General features: G+C 32.3%; 1 protein-coding gene across 1 annotated transcript in view; it reads left to right on the top strand.

The window, feature by feature from the left end:
* The first annotated feature begins 3,485 nt into the window (after nt 1–3,485).
* Nucleotides 3,486–11,942, top strand: part of zfh1 (Zn finger homeodomain 1) — a 29,400-nt gene continuing 20,943 nt past the window's right edge. The window contains exons 1-2 of the mRNA XM_029302451.2: nt 3,486–3,651; nt 4,222–5,941. Of these exons, the coding sequence (XP_029158284.1) occupies nt 5,908–5,941 (34 nt within the window). The 5' untranslated portion in view covers nt 3,486–3,651; nt 4,222–5,907. The remainder of the gene's footprint in view (nt 3,652–4,221; nt 5,942–11,942) is intronic.

The following is an 11,942-nucleotide window of genomic DNA, read 5'->3' as shown; positions in this document are numbered from 1 at the left end:
GTGTTCGAGAAGATGAGAGGGAGAGGAGGATCGCGATGCGAGATGAGAGACGTCGAGAGGGAAGCTGAATCGTTACATTGATTCCGATCGCTGAATTTGGAAGAAGCCGTGACTCGGTTGATCAACTACGTCATCGCTTGGACGGGATCGGAGTTTGAACGAACCGGAGTTTGTACGCGTTTATGTAGGGAGGGAAGAAACCTCTTGTTCTGTGGGAATATTTTATGGAAAATATATTTAATCTCTTCGTATCGAAGAAAAAAGATTCTACCTCTTTCAGAATATTATTTCATTATGACAAGATGGAGTTTTGTCGAAAAGATTGAAGGTTTATCTCTTGTACGTTCCATACGTAAATTATAAATCGTATATACGTTAATGGCAATATATAGATAAGGTCTTAATAAGGCACCAGCGACTTCACCTATTGACAACGAGCGATAATGCAATTCACGTTGTTATCATATTTACGCTCGGTTTCATCTGTATAAGACGGATCATTTCTTTATAGAGCAAAATGTGTTTGCATTCCTTTCTCGGAAAGTCTGTAATTCGAGGAAGAACACAATAGTATTATATAAACCGATTCTAGTAATATATATTGTTTGTAGTTAAAAGCTAACACATCGTTATATTTTTGAGACTTGCATTTAGAGCTCGAAATAAATATTTTTTAATATAATGCTAGAGAGAGAGAGATTGTCATCTACGTCGTAAATATCATCTTTAAAATTAGTTTAGATTTCGATAACATTAAATTAATATTAAAAATTAATGTTAAATTAATTTTCATAAATCACATATTAAGTTTAGAGTTTTTAATATGAATTTAATTAATATTATTAAATTAATATCAAAAACTCTAAACTTAATATGATTGATGAAAATTTAAGGAAACAAAATAACAAAAATGACATATAAAATGTAAGATTTTAATTAGAATTTTCGAATAAAATTTACATATGTGATTGTTGTCTGATGTTTATATGAAAAAAGAAATGTCATCGAGAAGCTCATGGCTTAATGGCTACTGCTATTTCGTCGAAATGAAGGAATAAGTAAAAGATTTTATTGAGACAGACGTGCGTTTGACGCACATTGCGAATTATAAAGCATACATAAAGCAATCCCTCCGTGCGGACTTCACTGCGGTGAAAAGTCAAGGGAATTAAATGCTGATAAGCGCTGACGTTATCGTGCGCCACTTCTCACCGCATAATTAACGTTATGCGTTTAACCTCGTTAAACGTGCCATGCGCATCGTATAAATATTTCAGAAAAATCGATCCTGCATTCTCTATAACGCATTTCTACGCAGTGCTAATACCTATATTGCTGCAAACTAGATTGATGAGATTAAAGATTCGATTAATATTTATCTACTATGATTAATTAAATAAAATTAAATGCAAAATAAATGGACTTTGGATTATATGCAAATTGCATATTTGTTACTTTTTGTATATTCTATGCAAATATTAATAATGTAAACAAATTATGTTTTTAATTAATTAACATTATAATTTGTTCACATTATTAATGTTCTCGTAGAATATGCAAAAATTAACAAATATGCAATTTGCATATAATCTAAAGTCTACTAACAAATTCATCGAATCTTTAATAATTATTAAAACACAGTTTTTTTTTTTTTTTTACGTGCCCCGATTTTTTTCTAATTTAATTATTTGCATTTGTACATTTAATTTTCATTCAATTTGTGATATGCACGGTTTTTTTTAGATTTAAGAATTTGAAAAACAGAACTAATATTTATATATTCACGAGCTTTATTCATATCATTTTAAAGAGAAAAGTCCTTTCAATCATTTAGTCTAGAATCTAGAAGAAACATATGCTGGACCCATTCATTATCAATTTTTTGTTTATATAGAGCTATCTTTTGTGTTTTCACCACTATCAAAAAAACTACTCTGATAACTTATTATATTATATAGTAGTAGAAGGCTTCGCAATCATTCTTATCAACTTTAGGTCATATGAAAAAACGTAGGACCACCTTTAAAAAATTACAAGACATATAGTATCGCGTAAGGAAAAATATTTAAATCGTATATATGTAGAAACAACTCGGTTCACGGTGGAACCTTTGATCTCAAAAGGGTTAAAGAAAGCAGCTTCTGTTCAATTCCCGCATTATGATAGCACGCAGGTCAGTCCGTATCAAAGTTCTCTCTCTTTCGGCGCACTATTTTTTCCCAATATGGAGCCGACCAGAAGAAAGAGAGAGAAAATATCGCTTCGTAGGAAGCAACCATACCGGCATGCGCATCCTTTCACTTGTTATTTAGATAAAGAGCGGAGCAACAACGACTGCGTGTCAGCCGAAGCCAAAGATACCGTGGTTTCCGGTTAATGAGCGCATCGCGATAAGAAGCTGCTTTGTCGATAAATCCATGAACGAGCCACTCGGAGCCACCGCTATACCGGAAATTTGCTCGTAAATTTGCTTTCTCTCCAATCTGCGCTCATTACGAGAGATTCGGTATTTCACTGTTTCCATGACGATGTGTTTAGAAAATACTATTAAAAAAAAAACGCAATATGTCAAATATCAAAATAATCACGAAGAAACGAAATCTTACTTATTTGGAGCACACTTTGGAGAAACATATGTAAATTTACTGTCGACGAATAATTTTATTAATATTTTATTTTATATTAGGAGATAATTTTAGTTATTATTTTAGTTATTATATTAATAAGAGAGAGATTTTTGATTTTATTAATTGTCAGTTATATTTATGATATTTAGTAGTTATATATCCTTTATTTATTATATTTTTTATTAGGATTTTAGCTGAATTAAATCGAAGTCCTATAGATTTTATTGAGGGTGAGTCAGAGTTAGTTTCAGGATAATTTTCTCCTAGAATTTATCCTGAAAATCATGGGAATCGTGGGACAATATATATATATTAATCAGAGAAACTCATAAAATTCTTCCAAGCACGATTAACCATGATATTTTCGGAGTAAATTCTAAGAGACAATTCTCTCTGCGTATATTTTATCAAAATCATTTTAATATTTATACAGAATCTAATAGACTATGTTTATATATACATATATATTTATTATAATATGACATATATTCACGATTTCTTTTGGCCGAGGATTTCGAAGTTTCATCTCGTAACGTGCAATTCTTCTACTTATATATCAATATTCTACAGAATTCATATACACAAATTCTGAAGTCGCGTGAAGTCATGTGAATTTTGTAAATTCCACTTCCGCTCGATTATAAAATTCGAAAACGCACGTAATGATCTCAATCGAACTCTCTGTTTTAGGCCTGTCAAACGCGGCGTGTCCAGCCGTGGGCACTCGAACGGAATAAATCTGACGAGGAGCAGGGCGCGCTCGGACTATCGTTACGCTCCTAGCGTTGATCGCGAGACGCGCACGCCGACGTCGGCGACGTTGACGCAGGGGAACGCGACGCGACGCAGGTAGGGGATGTGGCGACGGCACGGCAGACGGATACACGCACGGATCGCTCGAGGATAACATCTCCCTGCCCCAGAGAGAGAGAGAGAGAGAGAGGTGGTACACACCGTAGGTGGAGGATCTCATCGGCCACACTGTAAAAAAAATATGTAAAATTACATGATATATAATGAAAAGGTAAACATTTCTATTATTTATCGTATATGTAATTTTATTCTACTTTATTGATAATTGTTTTTATAACTATATTAGAGGATATGGTATATAATAATTTTTATAGGGTGATTGAGCTGATTCACACAGCTAAAGATTTATTTTAATTATTTTAGTTATTATATTAATAATAGAGAGATTTTTGATTTTATTAATTGTCAATTATATTTATGATATTTAGTATAGTTATATATCCTTTATTTATTATATTTTTTATTAGGATTTTTGTTGAATTAAATCGAAGTCCTATAGATTTTATCGAGGGTGAGTCAGAGTTAGTTTCAGGATTTAATATTGAATATTTTAGAGAAGGTTTTACATTAATTTTTTTATCTGAATATGGAATAATTATTTTTTTTAGGTTAATTAGAATTTATATATTTAGAAATTTATTAAAATATTCAATGATTTTAATTTTTATTTTAATTAATATTTTGTATAGAATAGTCATTTTTATTCGTAGTACTATACTTCCTCGAATACGATAATTTTCCACTTATTATTTATGTAATTTTACATATTTTTTTTATACAGCGCACGAGGGTTAAGAGCGTCAGAAGAGGGAGAAGGAGAGAGAGAGAGAGAGAGAGACAGAGAGATTCCAGCGTGTCCATCGTCGTACATCGGACCAGAAGGGGGAGAGGAGACTGATCTCGATATCGAGAGAAGAGGAGGTTCGGACTCGACGTGGTGGGAAAACGGAGTGCGCTCGCGCGCACTCTCTCTCTCTCTCCGCCGACAGAGATGAAGCGATGGGGGCGGTGGCTCCGACTACTCTGGCTACACGGCCGCCATCACCATCCGTCCCATCCTATAGTAAACTCCAAAGCAGTCCCCGATCTGTCTCCGTGTGTGTTAGTTAGGGAATCGTGTTTTACCGGTGCTTCTGGCTTCTCTACTCGGCGCGAGGCTGCTAGTAACGCACCGAATCGTTTTCTGCCTTGTTACCTGCCTGTGCACTCATCGCACTATCCTCTTTGCTATGTCTTGACACACCGCCGTTCCTCCGCATCTTTCTCTCTCTCTCTCTCTTTCTTTCTGTCTCTTTCTTTCTTTCTCTCCTGTTCCCAGCCTCCACCGTGTAGAATATCTCTCCGCCTTCGTGTGTCTCCTTTTCTCGGTCTCTCATTGTCCGTCTTTTGTCGTATCGAGGAGTTCGGGAGTGCTCCCTTTTTCTCTTCATCGGGAAGATAAAGGTGACGAAGGAGGAGGAGATGAAGAAGGTGAAGAAAGAAGAAGAGTAAGAAAAAGGAGCGTACACTTTTTTGTGCGCGATATTTCCGTAAAGATACCCATCGTGCACATCGAGCTGCCTCTCCCTTTTCTTTCTCTCTCTCTCTCTCTCTCTCCCTCCCTCTCTTTTCGGCGTTTCCACGCGTCCGCCCGAGAATACGCGGGAGTGCAATGATTATTTACAAAGCGTAGTTGGCCGCGATCGTCGCGTTTCAACACCGTCCCGACAACGATCGCAATCACGAGGAGAGGAAGTCGGAGCAAGTACCCACGAATAACTGACGTTTCTTCATCTCTTCGTGGATCACGAAGCTGGAACTGGCTCTTTCCCCGTACAAAACCCACATCTCTCGATCATCATCATCATCATCATCATCTTCATCATCAGTCGTCGTCGAACAAGAAGAGGAACGGACGCCCTTCTGGAATTTTGTTGGATTCCGTCCCGTCAGGATCTCCCAGCGCGAAGCTTTTCTTACAAGAGCCAAGTGCAAGCTCCGAGATAGTGACAACCAAACCTACGGGTCGCACGTGTCTTCAAATGTCCGGTGTCGGTCGCACATCGTCGCCTGGTAGTGCGTCGTTCTTCGTCTCGGTCCGTGTTTCGAGCCGCGACAGAAGTGGCGAAGGGAGGCTGGATGACCAAATAATAGAAGAAAGGAAGAGGAGTGATTAAAACGGTGGAGCTGCGCGCCTCCGCGACCAAGTTGAGTTATCGCGCGGGCAAGTTGAAAGGGAAGAGACGCGCGAGAAAGAGAGAGAGAGAAGAGAAGCTGCAGCGATGATGATGATGCGCCGCTGTGCCTTAGAACGCCGATGGACAACGAACTCGTCGTCGTGAGGCGAGGATCGAGCTGACGTGTCACGCCGGAGGACGGAACCTGGCCGCGACGTCGACGAGCCGAAGCCGGAACTGGAGGAGGAGGAGGAAGAAGAGGAAGAAAAGCCGCCGGACGTAACCCCCGAGAGGCACCGGCTCGCACGAATATGAGCATGACTCTCGTCCGAAATTCGTACAAGGGTGAGTCCCTACTTTTCCCCCTCGATAGATTGCTATATTGTTATTTTTCTTCATTACTTAATTTAATAGAATATTAAATATATGTACAAAACGTCTTAATTTAGACAAATTTATATACTTTACATATGTAATATTACATATTTTCTTCAACATATTGCTATTTTTTTTTTAATAACGATACATTTTTAGTTATTCAACTTGATCAATTTAAAATCATAATATTAAAGACATTTAAAAAATAATTTTTCTTATTTTATATAAATTTACATATGTACTTTACATATTTAATATTACATATATTTTCTTCAACGTGTTGCTATTTTTTAATAACGATATATTTTTAGTTATTCAACTTGATCAATTTAAAATCATAATATTAAAGACATTTAAAAAATAATGTTTCTTAGTTTATATAAATTTACATACTTTACATATTTAATATTACATATATTTTTTTCAACGTGTTGCTATTTTTTAATAACGATACATTTTTAGTTATTCAACTTGATCAATTTAAAATCATAATATTAAAGACATTTAAAAAATAATGTTTCTTAGTTTATATAAATTTACATACTTTACATATTTAATATTACATATATTTTTTTCAACGTGTTGCTATTTTTTAATAACGATACATTTTTAGTTATTCAACTTGATCAATTTAAAATCATAATATTAAAGACATTTAAAAAATAATGTTTCTTAGTTTATATAAATTTACATACTTTACATATTTAATATTACATATATTTTCTTCAACATGTTGCTATTTTTTAATAACGATACATTTTTAGTTATTCAACTTGATCAATTTAAAATCATAATATTAAATATACTTGAAAAATAATTTTTCTTAATTTATATTAATTTACATATTTTCTCCTTTAATATATTTTGCTATGAGCAACAATAAGTTTTTAATTAGGTATTAAATTTATTAAATTTAATTATAATACAATAATATGCGCAAATACACATCAATTATGACGAATTATTGCACTCATCCAGAATTATTGCAAGTTGAAACAATTAGGAAAATGATAAATCAGCTAAATTTCTTTGAAATTTAGTCATTAAAAAATACAGAGAACTAAAACTAGAATATCAATATTTTTTACTCAATTGATTATCGGATATGATAAATACACTGAAAAAAAATTGGTTAACTTGACTAATAAACCTTTCAGCTAAATTACTATTTTGTTAATTGAACATATATTAGTATTTAAGACAAATACATTTTGTTTAATAGTTTTAATATGTTATATTTAATTTAAATATTCTTATGTGTGTGTTCAATTAACAAAATAGTAATTTAGTTGAACGGTTAAGTCAAATTAACAAATTTTTTTCAGTGTATGTATATCAAAATATACTGAGCATGTACATGATTTTCTTTTATCTAATTAGACAAAAATAGCTGACTGAGCATGATGACTATTCAGTCTTAGGGAGAGAAAATCTAGATATACGTACATATATGTATACATATATTAGATGTTTACTAAACATGTAAACGAGCTACATGAATTTTTTAACTAAATTTTTGTTAACAAAGTGTCAAAAAAATATTAATTGTATAGTAAGCGAATGACATTTTAATTTTTAATATTACTTATTAGTAATCATATCTTGAATCTCGAAGTTTATGTGAAATTAAATGAGGAACGTGAGAAATTTTAATTTGCAGTTCCAAAGTTTAACTTGGAGAAAAAGTTGGTAAATTTTAATTGGAGTATTCATAGCTTAAAAAATGGATTTAACAAGCGTGACCTATCCTGTACATATTAACGATGTAACGTTAAACTTGCATTATATGTATATATACATTTCATAATTTCATCAATCAGTCTGAAATGAATCAGAAAGTTCGTAAGTTAAATTGAACGCGCAACGAGTTGAGACACTCTGTGCAAGAGAAATTTGACTTATTTTTGCGTAGGCGGAGGACGCGAAAGATCGTAGATGACTTCGTCATCTGGTTTTCGACTCGATGCGAGTCTCGCGAAAATTCGCAGAACGCGTGCGGCTGCACGTGCGCGACCTATATCGGCTGCGTGATATAAGGCGGCGTTTAATGGACGGGACAGCATCTGCGATTGACTCCACTGTCAACTGTCCACCGTCTAGCGTTTCGTGAAAATCAATACGGACGCAACATTATCCCCGGATTTTGTCCTCCTACGGAAAAATTCCCCCGTCTTTATACCTTTCGTATTATTTATATCGTCCCTGTTTTTCTATTCATTCGAATTTCGCGCAAAGGTTACAAGTACAAGAATTACTAAATTATGTAGAAATGAGTTATTTCTTCCTAATATTTAACGTAGATTAAACCAATTAAAATTATCTGTGGAAAATAATTAAATTATTAAATAAAATTAAATTGTCAGTGTAAAAATATATATTGAGAAAATGACTCGAGACACTTTATTAGATTTTGGTACAAACAATTTTGTTACAATTGGATTTTTTGTTTTTGCGGATCGAGTATTTAATTATCACACATTAAATGAATTAAGATCAGAATAAAATTTTATTTTACTATATATACGTATAACGTATAAAATTTTTCCAGTTTTCGATCTTATAACTCATGTTTGTGCATAATTTATATTTGCATAATATCGTCCAATTTATTGGCTTTATTCATTTTGCCTTGTACACATGCAGTCATAGGTATATATGTATGTGTATATATATACATGAAAGGCGCAAGATCCACCTTGGCCGATTTATTCGTTAATGAATCTTACCATTCTCGTCACCATACGTCACGTCAGTTTATCTGGACCTTGGTCGTCGGCTCATCGCGTTGTTCGCCATTCGCAAACGCGCGATTAGTCGCATATCACTTTAGTGGATTACATGAAAGAAAATACTTTTTCTTATTGCACGATTACTATAGATTAGTGCGATTGATATGTTTCACACGATATACATACGCGGATAAATGAGTATTAATTTTTTAGATAATTAAAAGAATTATGTCTGTACATTATCAAGGAAAAAAACTTTCACGAAATAAAGATTACATTTGTAATTCTTATTTACATTGAATGTAATCTTTAATTACGCTTTGATGAAATTATCGGAATCTTCAAAGTTCAATGTGTTGACTTTGCTCTAAATAAACAATCTTTAATCTCACTTGTAAATATACTGCGACAGCAAAATTTCAGTGCATCTTTTTCGTTAAAAAAATATTTAAAAGCAAATAAGAATTTGTTTGATTTTTTTTTAATTAAAAGAAAAACGAAAAGAAGGGTCTTGCAAAAAAAAAATCTTTTCTTTGAAGGAATAGCTCTATAATCTTTGCAATCTTATTTAATTTCCACCTTTAGTGATAACAAAATTATGGAATATTATGAAATGATTTATTTTTTGAAACAATTACTTTTTATTCCATAAAAAAATTCTCTTTTCCAATAGATTTTTTTTTCGTGCAAAGGTGTAAAAAAAGATTTTTTAAGAAATATGTTACAATTATCTTCCACAATAAATTTCCAATATTATGACAGAGAGAGAGATTTTATAATACTATAATATACATATAATACTTTAAAAAAAAAACATGTGATTTATCTAAAAAGATATTAGTAAAGGAAAAAATATATAAATTATACGTTTAGAATTTAGAGGAAGATTATCCCGATGAGAGGATTAGAATTCTACACAAAGAGAATTTTCTTTTAGAATTTACCCTGAAAATCACATGATTGTGAAAAATACGAATATCTACCACATTTACAACAAATATATGTTTGCTTGATTTTACTATGTACATAGTAAAATTTACTACATATTAATATTTTTTATTGCGATATTAATCAGAGAAATTCTTAACAAAATTCTTCCAATATACCATACTATATTGTCCCACGATTACTATGATTTTCGGAGTAAATTTTAAGAGAGAAAATTCTCTCCGTGTACCTTTGTGAATAAAAATACAGAAAAAGGTAGAGGAAGACATTTCCTATAGACGATTCGGAAACACGTATTAATATTTTTTATTGTGATGAATATTAACCAGAGAAACTTTTAACAAAATTCTTCCAATATACCATATATTGTCCCACGATTACTATGATTTTCGGAGTAAATTTTAAGAGAGAAAATTCTCTCCGTGTACCTTTGTGAATAAAAATACAGAAAAAGGTAGAGGGAGACATTTCCTACAGACGATTCGGAAACGTCGATCTCGTGTAAGAACTCGTCGAAGCACGTAACTTGAAACTCGCGGAAAGTCAAAAATCAACTCGGCGTGTTTCTCGCGCAGTAAACGCCAGTGGAGAAACACACGTGTGATATACCACGGATGTGTGACCGGCGATTACACATCGAGTCAGGTAACAACGAAGTCGTGCCCTGTACGAAAATATTTAACTATTCCTAATATTGGCGCTCGAATACGCGCCGGCTTTTATTTTCGTCTCTAAGGCTACAATCGCCAAACAAAAGTTACGCGTGCATAGAAAAGCGCCGTTGTTTCTAGTTTGTGCCCAACGCAGCTGAGTTTAAACAGTTTTCTATGCATAGATCGTCTATATAAAAAATTCGTTAGACAAACAAAGTTCTTATCTGGATATATAAGAATTTTCAGAGATTTATTAAAAAGAAAAATTAATAGAAGTTCCTTCTTTGCATAAATAAATGATATAAAGAGGCAAAAACTAGAAAAATAACGCAAAACTAAATTTTTATAAAACTAGATACAATAAAAAATATATATTACATTTAAAAACAAAGTATTTGCTTTAGTTTGAATATAATATATTAAAACTTTGAACTCTCTAAAACATTACAAATTACAGAATTTAATTTTTGATAATATAGAGGTGTTTCATACTTTTTTCTATATTTATATATGAAAACAAAAAATATATGGAAGAAAATTAAACTTCAAATTGATTGCGAAGAAACGACGAGTCAGAAAAAAATTGTTCACGTTTTGTGAAATCAACATGGATTTTTTTTACGTTACTTTATTGATGCATTAAAAAAAGTTTCGAATTCAATATTGTTTATATATGTAGCATGTGTGCATATATATGCACAAAAGTACATTGTTCTCGCAAAAAGGTTCACCATATTTTTTAGAGTGGAACTAATATAGCCTAAGGTTATATTATCTGTGAACAATCTCTTGTATCCTTTTTGAGCATATGGTATACGTTCTTTAAAACATATTGTCATCATTTGTTATCGCGATTCAACTTTTTTTTTTAATAATTTTTGTAGTCTGCTGCAATAAGTTATTTAGTTAAAAAAAAAAATGATAGAAACCTCTATATTTAACTTTATAAGTAAACGCAGAAATGATCAGTATTTCTCAACATTGTAATAAGCATTCGTCTTTTAATTTTGGATGTAGTTTCCAGTATGAATCTGAGACGAATTCTTATATGAGATAAAATGATTCACGCGACTTCAAATAGATAAAGTCCAGTTCAATATTATCTTTGAGCAGTTTAATTGGGAAAAAAACTCAAATATTTTTCTCGCAGACAACGATTCTTAAACGAATGTGTTTTTTTGTACGCGATTATCAAATAGTTTAACTATTTCACCTATTTACGTAATGCGTATCTTGTTTTGTACCGCATACATCCGATCTGTTTGTGTACTTATTAACGTTCGTTATCGAACATTACAAAATATAATGCGTTATGAATATTCATAATGCACATTAGGTAATTAATGTGTTGAAGTATTATATCAATAATTTCCGAATTATTAAGCTATTGGAAAAGAGAAGGTTTTTTTTCATAAAATAAGACCCAGAGATAGAGGAAGCAAATAAACGATGTTTTTTTCACAGAGAGAATTCTGAGATATACCATTTGTTTGATTTATTTTACTATATACATATTATATTATTTATTGTGGTAAATCTTTATTTTACTATATACACACATATTATATATTATTTATTGTGGTAAATATTAATCAGAGAAACTCTTATAAAATTCTTTCAATACCATATCGCCCCACG

This window comes from Nylanderia fulva, unplaced genomic scaffold (assembly GCF_048542155.1).
Source record: "Nylanderia fulva isolate GAGA-0341 unplaced genomic scaffold, ASM4854215v1 Scaffold30, whole genome shotgun sequence".
In the NCBI taxonomy this organism is placed as follows: domain Eukaryota; kingdom Metazoa; phylum Arthropoda; class Insecta; order Hymenoptera; family Formicidae; genus Nylanderia; species Nylanderia fulva.
This window is presented reverse-complemented; position numbering and strand designations above follow the sequence as displayed.